We start from the raw sequence: 15,668 nt of genomic DNA, 5'->3' as shown, positions 1-15,668 counted from the left end.
ATTTGATTAATTGGCATTAAAAGTACTAGAAATTGTAGAAGTAGAGTGCAGGCTTTTATGTGATTCCAGCAGGCATTGGTCAAATACCAAAATTATAACCTTGGCATGATGTTCTATATCCTTGGAAAACAGGCCCTGTTTCAGGAGGTGGATGTGAGAGTTGAAGGCTACATGGGAAGCATGGCTCCAGCTGGACGTTTCTCTGCTCTGGATGTTGCTGTCTGCACCATTGAGAAAGCCAATGGAATAATCAATAGGCTCATAGAAGAAAACAAAATGGACTCACTGGGTAAAATACTATGGGATGACTATTGTGGGCTTTATGTATTCTTAGTACATGTGAAATCACTTTGAATTTTCTGAGTTCTGTATGTGACAGATGTACCATATAGGAATATGCAGCAATTTTTTTCTTCCAGAGAACCTCTTATTTGGATTTGGGAGGATAGTCAGCACTGTTCTATGTAGCTCAGCAACTGGGTTGAGTAGGTAGAAGCTGCAGGCTTTAGTTTGTCTCAAATGTATGGCCAACTGCTTTTTAAAATGATTCCGATAGCTAGGAACTGTTCTCTAATCAATAAAACCAAATTCATGTTCTGAGATATGTTTGAGTTCAGGAACGCATTTTGTTCATTTGTTTTAGACAGAGATTGTGGAATCTAAGATCTGTCTCCATTTATCTTGAAGAAGAGAAAGAATTACATTCTGTGCTCATTTGTATCCAGATGAGCAGAATGAATACATGTTGCTCCTCTGGGTAGGCATGGTGACTGGGAGGGCTGTGCCATTAATTTCTGACTTGTTTGCTCAAAAACCCTCTGTTCTTGTAACATTGGCTTCTGGGTTACTGTGGCCCTGATGGACACTATATAATGAAAGTATTCATTAAGTATTGGGGATGAGATAAAACCTGAAGAAGGCCAACATTTCCATGTACACTTGGAGAGGGACATGCTTTTCTAGTCCAATCAGAAGTTTGTTATTCTCTTTTTTTCTCTGCTCGAGAAAGCTATACCCAATTATGTTTTATACAGTAGTCCTTCCCTTCTTCTCTTTGTCCTGTAACATAGCTGGATGCTATTTTAAGAATATAGAAATTGCAAAAATAGATGAGGATTGAACAGCTCTGAGACCTCCACCTTTGAAACTGCTGTTCTGTGTGCATCTGGTATCATAATATTCTGCTGCATTGTGTACCAGAAGAGCTATTTAGAGATAAAATGAGAAATAAGATCTTGCAGGTTTTTTTCAGTGTGAGGTCATGGGATAGCATGTTCACACCTGGATCTATAGTGGCTGAATCACCATGAATGCTTTAGAGACTGCCAGTGGGCTGGAAGATGAGTGGGTGACTGTTGTGTGGCATTTTAAGTTCATTCAAATAAAGGCTTCTGCAGTCCAACTCAATTCTTGAATGTGTATCTTCATCCCTTCACTTGGAAGAAAACCTGTTATTTATTTCAATATATGGCTACTTTGGTTACTATGGTTTAAGGTTTTTTTGCTTGTTTAAACTAGGGTTAGTTTGATCCTGTGTCACTGCACTGTACAAGCTGTGCTGCCAGCACAAAGGCAGAAAGTGGGGTCAGGATATGCAACTTTCTTTTTGCTTGTATGCCTTGGAAGCATACTCAGTATATTAAAATGTATTGTTAATGATATCATCTTTTAGAAGCTAGAGATACACCAAATCCGTGTGGTTGGAACCTCCGTTTCATCCCTACGTGTTGTTGTGCTTTTGAAAATGAATGTACTTGAAAAGAGTCATTTAAATATGAGCAGCCAAGTGACTACAGGATTTGAGTTTGAGTATGTGTTCTCAATACAAATACCTCCTTAATGCATCATGTTTTTCTTTCACCGTTTGAAAATACCTCTGCTGCAAACCTTCATTTCTCTTGCACCCCAATATGGTGTATAACAGAAATAAGGGTAAAATGCTTGTTTTTTCTTTATATGCTTCTCTGACATTAATTTTTAAATTAAATTTGATTTTAAAAAGTCATATTTATGTAAGAAGGGGACAAGTGTTCTGTTTGGAGGTAAATTTTCATAGAAGCTATAAAATACAGGTATGAACTGAAAATGCCAGTTTAGCTGTCACCCAAAGCAAGCTTGTCTGAAACTGCAAGATTGTACCTTGTCTTCTAATTAATTCTAAATTTAGACTAGGTTGTAACAAGGGTGTTTTATCTTTTGAGGTGAGTTACTGGGAGATGATTGCAATCCTGGCTGGATTCCATCTCAAGCCTGAGCTGTTCCTTTTGTTGATGTCAACCCCATGCTGATAGCTCACATTGCCTTTGGAAATTGTTGAGAGAAACTCAAATCCTCTGCCTGCCAGAATGCATGAAGCAGTTAAAAGCAATGCTGTGTTGCTATTTATTATATGATGTGGTACATGGGAGATGATATTCCTCTTGTTCAGCCTCTTGATTCTGATGCTAAAGAAATTTTTAGGAAAATTATTAGAGAAGAATCTGCTGCTTTCTTAGTGTGTCAGCTGGGAATGGATTTATAATGTGTTGTTGTGATATTTGTTTCTTAATTTAAACTTAAAATTAAAACGTTACTAGCTTAATTATATTTTAAAGAAAATCAAGTCCTCCCTGCTTTTCATTCAGGACTTTTTAGTTTTAAACAGGATGGGGAATTAAAACAACCTATTTATTCTACAGTAAATGTGTCTGGTAGCTCTCAGGTACTTTTTAGTAGATTTTTTTCAGCTGTCTTCCAGGGATACAGCTAATTTGCAGACAGAAATAGCAGACTGAGTCTAGCCTCATTTTCAGTGCCTATCTAGTATGATGAAGGTTTGAAGTAATTTGTATGGATTTTACTTTGGTAGATATCTGTTTAAACTGCCCTGTCTCAGCTCTGGAAGAATTCAGACAGATTGTATGGGGAAGCAGGAAGAAGGTTTTCCTGATAGCTGAAAAAATATGTATTTGGTGACCAATGAATTGCCATTTTTTACAAGCAAGCAGAGAATAGATGAAGTACTGGAAGACAGAGGAGCTGGATGGGTGGGAGTTTGTAAAAGAGGTTGCTGAAGCAGTGCAGAACTCTTTTCTAACTTAAGTGGCTTTGAAAGAGAAGGAGGGAGAAAACAGAGAGAGAAGGAACATATGTAGGAAGGAGAAGAAAAAAGAGAAGGAAAAATAGCATTGAGGCAGATAATATAAGGTCAAATTTGCCCTTAAGCTCCTGCTATTTTAGCCATATCAGAAAGATATTACATAGCTGCACCAAAGAGGAAAAAAAAATTCCACAGCAGCAGAGCTAATGAAGCATGATGTCCTCTGTGCCCTGCTTTTTTTGTTTAACCTTCCTTTATCCTACTCTGTATCCCTGGGACCCTGTCAGCTGGTCAGAAAGAGTATATACTGCTGCTGGGATGTGTGCATGAGGTGCACTGGGTGCCTAAGTAGTAGTGGCTCTGTATTTTCTCCTCAGGGACACCCTAGTCTGGTCTGTTGTCTCCAGCTGCTGATATTCAGAAGCCTTTTTGGACATTATTCTTTTAGATATTTCTACACACCTTAAAATTTTGATGGAGGTGGTTGATAGATTAAAAAGTCATTTGCAGGAGGGCAACAATGCTGTCACATAAGGATTTTTTTTCATTAGAAAGCCAAAGCTAAATAGTAGCTCTCTTTCAGGTTTGGTTAATGAAGAGCAATTTAATAGGAAGCAGACTCTGCCAGTGTAATTACATCTGCTCCTGTTTTTTTTTCCTGACATTACTGCATTAGTAAAAAAAAATGATGTTTTTAACTAAGACAGTGATGTCAACAAAATTTTTGACTAGCTCTTTTGGGTGCTGGAATTTTCCTTTCCAGATACTCTGAAGCCTGAGGGTTTTAACTGGCAAGGAGGTTACAGTATAGATGCTGCAATACTGTTTTGTGTGGTATCTGGACTAACAATTCAACCTATATTTTTTAATATATTTTTTAAAATCTGATTGTGTGTCTGTATGTGTGGTTGGGGTGGGTGAAATGCCATGACTTCCGTCATGATTTGTCTCCCTCAGTGACAGAGGGAAGCCATTGTGGTGTTGGTAAGTATGGATGGATTTGTGAATATAAATTTCAGTTCATCACATAGAATATGGAAGGATTAAGGCTATTTTTTCTTAGTTTGGTGGTTTGTCAGATATGACCCGAGTATTTTTCTTTATCAGGAGTGGTGGTTGTGGATGAGTTGCACATGCTGGGAGACTCTCATAGAGGGTACCTGCTGGAACTCCTCCTGACCAAAGTGAGATATGTTACAGAGAAGGTGACAAAAAAGTGAGTAGACTGAGATGTTTGTCTTTTAATGCTAAGTAATTGATGACTCTAAATATTTGTTCTCCGTGTGAATGGAAATTTGGGTTGGCTTTTTATGAGTGATGACCTAGAATATTTTGTTTATTAAGATCGCATCATAGCACTTTTCAGGGGCCTGCCATTGAAGTTAAACCCTCTTTTCCTCATGGTTTTCAATTTGTGTGGTACCATGGGATTTATCCTCTCAGGAAAATAAGTAAGGCTGAAGCTTTAATTTACTTCTTTAGCCTATTTTTTTTTAATTTGGATTTTTTTAAACCAGTTTCCTTAGCAGATTTTCCCTGCCTAATTTTTCAGTGATTCATGAAATGGTGTAATTATCTTATGGTGGAATTCTCTGATATGGTGGAAGAGTGGGCATGCTGTTAACTTGTGCATGGTGAATTGATCAGAAGGTTTAGAGGATATGTCAATAGTGTGCTTAGTTATCACTTCTCAGGGTGAACTCTGCTTTTGCTTATAACTTGTGATAGCCTAGTGGTTGCATGTTTTCTTGCTTTTAGCACAGTTTGTTTGACACTGGGGAGTAGATAAAATGTTTGAGAAGACCTCCAGAAGCTTTTAAGAATTCAGTGTCTAGATTCTCAGCATCAAACTGTCCAGCTGCTCCATAGTGCCCAAACACAGAAAAAAGGAAATGGAGGAGGTGGTGCAACCTTCTTAATCTTTATTGGTGGTGCTGAGAGGAGAGTCAAAATCAACTGTTTCCTTATCTAAAAAGTCAGATTTTGCCAGTCTTTTTCTGCTGCTTCTTGTCTTGTGAGTTGTACCAGTGCTGGGCTAAGCAGAGACCATCTATTTAGTTCTGGGCGAGCGGCCATTTCTACACTGTCTCTCCACTGGATCTTTCATCCAGTATTTCCCATTGTGATATCCAGGAGCCAGCAGCATTCTTGGTTTAATCATATCTGACTTTTTATATTCTCCCCATAAATCCTGGAAGCTAGTACACTTTGGAGCAGTGTGAGTGACTTTGCCACTCCTTTTCTCTTGGTTTATCAGGTAGCTGCAGCACATGTGCAGGCCCACCCTCTGCTTTACTCCCTTACATTGAGGAAACAGGTAGGAGAAAAGACTTGCTAAGGGAAAAAAGTACAGGTGCATCAAGGAATGTTCCTGGGGAGACACAGTGTTTCAGCCTTCACCTTGCAGGCATGCTAGGGCCCAGATTCTCCATCTCTCTGTCAGGATCAAGGTGACACTGGTACCCTGTACCACTTCCTGACATGAAAGAAGTGGGTGGTGTTTTTATTTTGGAATCCACTGGATTCCTGGAGCTGAAGACCACATCTCTCAAATTTCCTTCTAAGTCTGTGTTTTGGGTTTTTTTTTTCCTTTCTGTTATTTAATGAGCTTATATAAACTTTTCGAGCACTGTACAGTCTGGCCAGTTATCAGAATGATCAGTGCCTGTCCCACTGGAGTACAAGCTGTGTCTTCACAGCAAGGAAATGTTCTCAGATGGCCACTGCCTGTGTGGGTGTCCATGCTTTTCCACGAGGCTTTTCGAGACTCGGCCAGAATTCTGCAGCAGATTTTTTTCCTCCTTAGTCAAATACTGTGTTGTAGAGCTGGAACTTTTTTAATCCTTGGAGGTCAAAATTTGTGTTAGGGAGGAAAAGGTCCAAAGTTTCCTGTAGGGACAAAAATCTGTAATCTTAATGGTGAAGCTATACTAGCAAATGCTTAAAGAGCTTGGTAACAGAGAATCTGCCTCTCCTCAACTTTCTCATTTCTGTCTCATCAGTGACTGGCCTTTTATACTACAGCTTCTGGGTAGTCTTGTTTTCTCTGTCTTGTCTTTGCCAGGATTACCGGGGTCTTCTAAGAAGATTCAGGTTACATCTGAGCTCACGGTGATTTGTCAGATCTTTTAATGTCTTGATTTGTAGTTCAGTGCAATGTAAATGAGTACTTTTCAAACACAAGCTTAGAAGCATAAAAAACCCCGCTATTATGTGGATGTAAAAGCCTGAATTAAAATCTAAATTTGGGTATCTATATTAACAGTTTGTCTTGTCGGGTTTGTTAGGAGTCCATTACTTTTCACTGTCTTTAGTGAAAGCTGCTGTTCAGCATTTTAGGAACAGAAGTTACTTGCTTTTTTGTTGTACTTAGGGCTTTGGTTCCCAGATCCAGGAAGACATTAGTCTAGTATTATTTGTCCTGTAATGGAAACAAAAAAAGTGTTTTAATTAAGGTATTTAAGCTTAGAAAGATTGCAGTGGAGATTGAACCATTCCTCTATTTCCATGTTTTTGTTAGTGGTAAGGAACTAGTTGATCTTTGTATTTGTTTTCAGTCTCTCCTAATATGCAGTCAATTTATAGCTGTTGGCTACCTAAAGAAGGTAAAGATTTAGGTTCAAATTGATTAAAAGCTGAATTATCTTGTTATCAGTGCATAACCTAGCATGTTTTCTAAGAGTAGAGTATTGCTTCTTTCTTAGTCAAGAAGTTGAAAAATGAACTTTGCATTTGAGAGGCTGGAAGGAAGTAGATCAAACTGGTTTTTCTGAATTCCATTTTCCAGAAAAGTAGCCTGTGTTGTCACTAACTTTCATTCTCTTTTCACCACTTCCAGACACACAAGGAGCACCAGTCCTGGTTTTGGTGGGATACAGATAGTAGGCATGAGTGCCACCCTCCCTAACCTGGGGCTCCTGGCCTCATGGTTAGATGCAGAGCTGTACTGTACAGATTTCCGCCCTGTGCCCCTCAAGGAGTGGGTGAAAATTGGCAGCAGCATATATGACTCTTCCATGAATTTAGTACGAGAATTTCAGCCCAAGCTGCAACTGAAGGTAACAAAACTCTGAGCAGTGTTTGGGATAATGCCTTTTGTAGTGCTAAAGTAAAAAAGACAGCCCCTGGTATGTTTTTTATTTATTTTTAAATAGCTGATGTTCACGACTTCATTGTTTACATTATAGATTCATGCTGAAACTGAGAATAAAATTGGTATTTTTGCCTTCTGATGATTTAAATAGAAAACTTCAAAATACACACTCATGAAGGTTTTGAAGATTCTTGAACCTGACTTGAAAACACAGTTGACTTTGCAGTTATGTTTCTGAGTACTTGACAGGTATAAAGAGTTTGATTTTTCCTCTTACCCACACCTCTGTCTTGTGTCTGGAAATCTACTTCCCTTTCACAAATGCAGGTAAGTGTTTCCTGCTTAGGCCAAGGAATTTGCATTTATAATTGGGAGAAAGTATTTGTATTAAAATCTGGTATTGAACTTGCTTGTATTAAACTGCTAAATGATCTAATTTTTTTAAAATGATCTGATTAGAAGGTAGATGTCCATCCTATTCTTCTGAATCTGTTTTCAGTAGTTAGTCCTTTTGCATGCTTGAAAAGGATATGGAAACTTAGGGGTAATATACTATAGTATTACCCCTAACAAATGGGTAGAAGTGGGAAATTTGAGCTCTCTACTTGTAGGTACTTTTCTGTGGAGTCTTTGAAGGGTGAATTCTCTCTCCAGTCCTTTCAACTGCTTTCTATAATACTAGTGTGGTAGTTGGACATTATGGGCTGAATGGCAGCAATATTTTAGAATGTTTTGCACTCCATTCTTGCTGTGCACATGCCTTCTCTTGTCAGTAGCGTGGTGGCAGAGCAAAGGAAAAGTATCCTGAAACAAAGAGGAAATGTTTTTCACTAAATCATTTGGAAGTTAGCTTTTATGTGGTCATATTGAGAAGGTGATGTTGCATTTGGATATTTTTGAGATAGTTGCTTTGGATAGTTACAAAATTAAGTGAAAGAACTAAATTAGGCTTATGACTCAATGGTTTAAAGGAGTTGTCTTATTTTATAAGGCTGGGGGATCTTGGTCTTGAAGTCTGTCGCTGCATCTTCAGACTTCTGTGCCTCAGATTGAACCAATAAAAGGGAACTTGATGACTTCACCACTTCAGTTGAATTTTGCTGAATCCTTGTGGAGAAGTTCCTGCCATTGCTCCCCTGTTTTCATTTGCATTTTAGTGCTTTTTATTTCTTACTGTACTCCTACGGTTTTTTCGTCCTCCTGTGGCCTGGTTGCTACAAGAGAAGCTGGCATAGCCAAGCATAGCAGGTCAGTTGCAGGGACTCTGTTAGGATCTTAAAACCAAAAAAGCAAGCTGTAAACAGCAGGGTTTTGCATGAACATCTATATAAGTATTATCCCCAAAAGCCTTCCACTGTGCTCTGAACACTTATAGTCTTTGGTCAGCAGTGCTTGCTGAGTGCATCTTACTGGGGTTGCTTAGACTGCTACCTGTCACACTTTTGTTCAAACATCCAAGTTAACAAATGTTCCCTAGTTAAAGTAGAGGGGTTTTCCTCTGGGGCTCTTCCTAGTTCTTCCCCACTGCTGTTAGCCATGATATGGAGGTTGCAGTGATTTATTTGTGCACTGTGTGACCTTCATTCAGAAAAAGAGTTCTGAAAGCAAGATGCAAAACATTACATGTATTCATGGGTAGGTCTAAAACTACCCTCAACAATGTCGTTATATGAGTGCTTGGATTTCATAAAGCAAGACAGAAACTAAGATAATAGTGCTTCATGTTCTTTGTTTGCTTCTCTTTCTGCCTGGAAGTAGAAGATTCCTACTGGGATACAGAAGAAGGACAGCATTTGCAAATCTCATTCAATCTGAGAGTGCACTGAAAATATTTTATCTCAATTCAGGGAGATGAAGATCATATTGTGAGCCTGTGTTATGAGACTGTTTGTGATGGCCATTCAGTCCTGCTCTTCTGTCCATCCAAGAACTGGTGTGAGAAGCTGGCAGACATCATTGCCAGGGAGTTCTACAGTTTGCAACAAACTGAGAGTAAGAAAAAAGTACTTAATAGAAGACTACAGTATGCACAGTGTCTTTAATGAAAATTAATTTTGGTAGGAGCTATAAAAATACATTCTCTCTCAAGGTTCTGTAAAAAACTCAGCCCTTGCCCCAGTTGTTGTGGACAGAGAAGGGATCGATGAGGTCCTGGATCAGTTAAAGCGTTCGATTTCAGGCCTGGATCCTGTGCTCCAGCGTACTTTGCCATGGGGAGTGGCATTTCATCATGCAGGTATTCCTGAATATCTTGGTCTTGAATTCAGTAATGGTTAAGTCATACGGGTTCTTTTTACTGCAGGTATCAGCAATTTACCAGATGCTTTTTTAAGCATTTTGTAGCTTATGACTAAATAAGCTTTGAGAATCCTACAGTTACAGGCAAATTTGAAATTCCTTTTTGGGGCCAAAGACTTTAATTAAAAAATTGTATTGCTAAATATTCTCTCTGTTGTGTTGGATAACAGCAGCTTCTGGAATTCAACTTACCTGGTCTTTTCTTTGTGAAATGCCTGGAAACATAACTGATTTGCAGCTCCAGCATTTTCAAGTTGTTCCTAAAGCTGCCAGAGTATTTCAGAGCAATTCTGCTCAGGTTAATATTGAAATAAATTAGTAAATAGAGGCAGTATAACAAAAAAATAAAAGGAGTATGTGTTGTGAACACTTCTGCTTGGATTTTTTATTTCTTACTTAGGTAGGTAATAGGATACGTCACCTGTTGGTTCACTGAGAGAGAAGACTGACTAGGAGAGATAGCAGTAGCTATGGCATTAATTATGTCGAAGGAATAATTCCAAATGCTTATAGACTCTGTTTTTCTTATAAAATTGGCCTGAAGCTCTGACGGTAATGTAGAGAGATATATAGTAGACCTGTAATGGGAATAACAAAGAAGGAATCCAGGCTCAGGATGGCAGATGAGTAAATCCTAGTTCCCTACTGTTTTCTCATTTTTATTTTATTTCTTTATGTATTTACTTGCAATGCTTGTAAATATGCAGTAAGTAGTTCATCTTGCTACATTTTGTACAAACACCTCAGAAAAGCTAGCTGAATAACAAAAACTTAATGGTGAAATTTTGCTTCACTTACCGGTCAAAAGAAGTTAACTAGGGTAGTGTTTCAAGTCTAGTTCCTAACAGTGAATGGTGAATGTTCTTTGATTTTGTTCTTCCTTTGCTGTACAGCAGTACTTTTAGCTCTTAAATTCAGTCTCACCATCACGAGGGTCACTAAAAGCCACATCTCCCCAGGTCTGACTTTTGACGAGCGGGACATCATTGAGGGAGCCTTTCGGCAGGGCCTGATCCGAGTCCTGGCAGCGACCTCCACGCTCTCGTCGGGCGTGAACCTTCCCGCGCGCCGCATCATCATCCGGACACCCACCTTTGGTGGCAGACTGCTGGACATCCTCACCTACAAACAGATGGCTGGAAGGGCTGGCAGGAAAGGGATAGACACAGAGGGTAAGCAGAGTCTTTATTGACATTCTGTAGGAGTGGTGTTAACCTGATTAAATCCAGGGCAGTACTTCGCAATCAGGGGCTAATCATGATGAATTCCTTTGGTATTCTGTATGATTAGGTTAATCAATATGAATGTGCTTGGTATTAATTTGTTTGGTATTAATGGAGTAAAACTTGTAATTCCCAGGGGATTGTTTTCACTGCCTGAGACTGACTTTAGTATTTATATGTCAGTTACTTCAGGAACAGGCTATTTTCTCCTTTGAATTCTTGTTAGCTTCTAAGGCTGTGTTGTTCATTTGCCTTAATTCTGTGATCCATGGTCAGTTGACTAAAGTCAACTAGAGTTTCAGCGAGAAAATTTGCAGTAAACTCTCATCAGATAGGCTTAAAATGTAAGAAATGCATTTAAAGTCTACAACCCTAATTTGACAAAATTCTGTTGTCTCAAATTATGATTTAGATTTATTAAACTTCTGCTAAATTTTATGGATCTTGAAAGTAGTAATGAGACAGAGACAGGGAAATACAAACAGTAGTTCATATATAACTAGATAATATGGCACCTTCTTGCATACAGTGGCATGTGTGTTTGACATTCAACAAAATAATCCTGCCTGTTATTTTAATTTTCAGTCAAAATTTATCTTTGTGGATGATTTTTGCAAAAAGCCACATTATACAAGTATAAACACAGTAGAAAATAAGTTCAACAGATGCGGGAAGTAGGATTTGCTCTTCTGATTGTTTGATTGGTGCTTGCTGGAGCCCTATGTAAGCAGACTGTTCCTACATTTAGCTTTCTATTTTTTGCCTGAGTAGCATAGCAACAGAGCATTTTGCGACCTATATCTCTGTGAGCTCTCCCTATGCATTCAAGGAAAGGGCAGCTGCATGCTGGATTTCGAAATTTTCCAGACTTTCTCATTTGACTGTAGCTGGCAGGTGTAAAATTACATGATTCCTTGATGTTTCTTCTTTTTCTCCTTCAAGTTACAATAATTAGTACCCTTTTGACAGTTCTGATGTGACAGTGTTGTGCACAGTAAGCAGCTGATTTTATGCTGATGAGCTTCATGAATGTACCATTTTTTTCCGCTCCATGGAGTCTTCTGGATGAGAACATAAAACTGTGTTGCCAGCTGCTACTCTGTCACAGAGTAGGGAGACTGGAAGAACAGCAACTTCAGCTGGAAAAAATGCCTTATGTGGATATGAAATTTAGCTGACAGACAGAAGATAAATGCTGTTGGGTTGAATTCCTCCTCCTTCTCTCCCAACATTGTAGTTTTGGGTTGTCTTACATTTTGATTTTTAATTTATTTTTCTTGATTTGATATAAATTTAAAAATACAGTTTTGGATAGTGAAATTTGTTTCTTTTTGTATTCATTCATCAAAACTACCATTTTCCCAAGAAGATATAGGTAAAGCTGAACAAAAACTAGAATTTAGTAGGGTCTTTGTTGGTTTTAATGAAGTTTTATGCCTAGATATTCAGTTTTCTGGTGTTTGTCTAGTCTGATGCTAACCTGGACCTCCCCTAGTATCTGAAATGTTTAATAATTAATATTGGAACAGCTTAGTTCCTCTTTTTAAATTTATTGTTTACTAGATTGTAATGATTAGCTTGAAGTTATCAGTGGCATCTTGGGAAAGGATATCCCCCAAGTCTTGTAAAACTGTCAGATAAGACTTAGAGCTAAGTGGATACCTGTCTTCTGTTAGATTTTGTTTTTGATACATCACTCTGAAAGAGTCAAAGGGAATGTTTCAGAGGAAACTTCAGGTCACATCAGGACCCAAATACAAACTGAATAGATGTTCTTTATCGCTAAAATAAAAATAAGCTTTCACAAAACACTGCTTTACATTGTTTGCATTGAACAGGCAGTTTATCTTACCTACTCCCCAGGTCTGTCAAAAATACATGATCAACAGATACCAAAAGTTTCTCCTGGTAGGATAAGAAAAAAAAATCCAAGACATATCTTCTGAGCATAATTTCATCCTGTAGTTAATTGATGTAATTATGTTTAAGCTGTATTTCGTTACTCACCTACACTGCATTTATTTATTTTGTCCATTAAATTTAAGTGCAGTTGTGTTTTCATTACCTCTGGATTTGCTAATTACTGTAGCATTTCCACAGCTACAGTTTTATCCTGAGTTAACATTCCTAGGATCATACTAAGATACCCACCACCAAAATTGCCCAATGTCCGGACTACATGAATTTAAATCTTAACAAGTTATCATAAATCTATCATAATATTTACTGTACAGCTAATCCAAAACTAATGTTCTCCTCTTAGTCAAAGGCAAACCTGTTCTACCCATAATTGATTTATCCTGTGCCAGCTGGCAAAGCTTGCAACTAGCTGAGGTCTTCCAGTTACCCAGTTTCTCTCTAATAGCTTTGTCGAAAAAATATCCTTTATGTGACCATTGCATTTTCCATGGCTAAGCTGTACTGTGATCTCATCATAGGAGATTACCCATTATTTAAATTTTTCTTTCATGGCTCTGGGACATTTTTTGTCTTCCGCAGAGTTTCAGTAGTTAAAGATGAACTGAACAATGTCTGACAGAAAATTTTAAGGTAGGATATATTGAGATGTACTTTCAGTGGAAACCATGCAGGATGTTTATGTATGTATAAATGCATATATGAAAATTGAGGATGCATAGTTACTGAGATCAGTAATTTTGGATTTCTGAATTAGTTATTTCTGGAGTGAAAGCTGGTTGGCTTCATACAAACTGTCAAAATACTGTGCAGCTTTTATGTTTTCTTCTTACTTTTGAGAATTTTTCAGTTTATTAATGTAATGAAAAAGTCAAATTGATGCCACTTTATATTATAGTTCTAGTCAACTCCAGAACAAGAAGCAAGAGTGCATGGAGAGGCTGTGGAATCTCCTTAGATAACTTGGCAAGATCCAGAGTAGCCTAATGTAACTTTGAAGCTTGCTTTGCCTTGGTTCTGATGTACTATGCATTTGTGCAGTTCTTACATAGCAATTCACATGCATTGTTTAAGGTTGCACATTTTTTTCTCTTTGTTACCCAACTTTTTTGAAAATACTTAACAGTTTTCCAATCCAATAATACTTCCTTGGTGAACTGTGTGCAGTTGTTATAGTGCCAAGATGCAGTACAAAGGTCATTGTTTTTGTGTTTTGTTTTTCTTTTCTTCTCCAATAGGTGAGAGCATTTTAGTTTGCAAGCCCTCAGAGAGATCAAAAGGTGCTGCTCTACTTCAGGGATCTCTCAAGCCTGTTTGCAGCTGTTTGCTTAGAAGAGAAGGGGAAGGTGTTGCTTCTAGCATGAAAAGAGCAATACTTGAGGTACAGGACACTCAGAGAGGGATTAGAATTGTGCTTGTACCCTTGCAGGATGATTTCTTCTGTGACACCATCAAATGTTTTCTGTGCATTTCTTTTTCATGTGTTTCCTCCTTTGTCGATCTGGTCATCTAATTTGAGTCTGCCAGTTTGCTTCAGTATTCAGCATTTTGTCTAGGATGTTTCTCTGCGTGCTACAGATCGGGATGTGAGCACTCAAAGACTCTTTGCTATTGCATTTAGATGTACTCAAGCAGCAGGCAGAACTAAGTGTAATTCTTAAACTTTACATGTGACCTGACATTCCTAGCTGGAACGTGCTTGTAAATTACTGATCCTAGAGGCTTTGTGGGCTGAATTGGGCCATAATGACATTTGTGGAATCTTATAGGGTCTCTTATTTACCCCCTCAACTTACCGACCTCTTCTGCAGGGGAATGATTGAAATTCTGTGAATACATTTTTGGCGAGCAAACAGGGGTGGTACCCAATTTGCTATCTCTTCTGTAGGGTTCCTATAGGAGTAGAAAGGACCAAAAGGATTTTATTCCACATAGGTGGGTTTGTCCCTTTTCAAAGCTGCTTTTGGGCTTGAAGTTAGATTAGATACAGAACTCTTTAAATAGAATTTGTTTGCTATACTTTTACTGTATTTTGAAAACTTTTGTGATGCTTAGAACTTGGTTGTACTTCCATAGATTTGAATTTTAGCAGACCAGTGGAATTTCTAAATGCGTTTTTCTACATAAGAGCTATCTAAAAGAACGGGGTTCCTTTAAAGCAAAACCCAGATCCAAGATAAACAAAATCACCCTCAGCATTCATATTTATTAAGAGAAACCTTCAGTATGCTGAAGCCTTACAAGAACTCCACCTTCATGGTTTGCTTTTTGTAGTCACAAAATTTCAGTTTGTGTTTTAACATATTTTAATATTTCACAGTGTTGACTAAGAAAAATGCCTCAGGCTAGTCTCAAATCTAAATTGCTGCTATGTGTATGTCCATTTTCAAAATAAGATTTTGTAAATCATTCTTTTCTATAGTTTAGTCCTCCTACCCAAGATGACTGACTTCTTGCCAAGAAAGTCTTTAAAAGTTGGCTGTTGCTTTCCCTCATATTCCCCTCTCTGGGAAAGTAGTTCTTTAAAATGGAGATGATGGATCACTCTCTTTGATTCTCTGATCTGATGTTCTGTCCTACTGTATCTCTGGCAATATGATATGAACAGGTAGTTTTCTTCAACAGATCATAGTGGGGGGAGTAGCCAACACTCCAGAGGATGTGCAGATCTACACCTCTTGCACCCTGCTTGCATCCAGCTTGAAAGAAAGCAAGTGGGAAAATGGGAAAGGGCAAGACAAAGAGCAGGCTGGACCTATCGAGGCTTGTGTGGCATGGCTACTGGAAAATGAATTCATTCAGGTTGTGGACTCTGGCAATGATGTGAAAGGTAAAGTTGGTGTTCCTCCCAGTGACTGCAGTTAGTTTTGATTGGCTAACTGAGTAGATGTTCAATGTAAATTAATAGTAAGGACTTCTCTGCATTTTTATTTTATTTTAAAGAATTGTGTATCAAGAATATTCTGGCTTTCTGGAGGGTATCTTTACACCTGCTTTAATTTGTATGCACATTTTCTTGGAAGGTACACCATATCATCTCTAAGACTGATGCATCCTA

The 15,668-nt window shown here is 38.2% G+C and overlaps 1 protein-coding gene across 1 annotated transcript in view; it reads left to right on the top strand.

Moving 5' to 3' along the window:
- POLQ (DNA polymerase theta) overlaps positions 1-15,668 on the top strand; it is a 51,644-nt gene that overhangs the window by 6,093 nt on the left and 29,883 nt on the right. The window contains exons 4-11 of the mRNA XM_062513026.1: positions 133-289; positions 4,187-4,295; positions 6,918-7,137; positions 9,020-9,164; positions 9,262-9,408; positions 10,430-10,642; positions 13,849-13,991; positions 15,236-15,440. Coding sequence (XP_062369010.1) covers positions 133-289; positions 4,187-4,295; positions 6,918-7,137; positions 9,020-9,164; positions 9,262-9,408; positions 10,430-10,642; positions 13,849-13,991; positions 15,236-15,440 — 1,339 coding nt within the window. The remainder of the gene's footprint in view (positions 1-132; positions 290-4,186; positions 4,296-6,917; positions 7,138-9,019; positions 9,165-9,261; positions 9,409-10,429; positions 10,643-13,848; positions 13,992-15,235; positions 15,441-15,668) is intronic.

This window comes from Cinclus cinclus, chromosome 2 (assembly GCF_963662255.1).
Source record: "Cinclus cinclus chromosome 2, bCinCin1.1, whole genome shotgun sequence".
NCBI classification, from domain to species: domain Eukaryota; kingdom Metazoa; phylum Chordata; class Aves; order Passeriformes; family Cinclidae; genus Cinclus; species Cinclus cinclus.
This window is presented reverse-complemented; position numbering and strand designations above follow the sequence as displayed.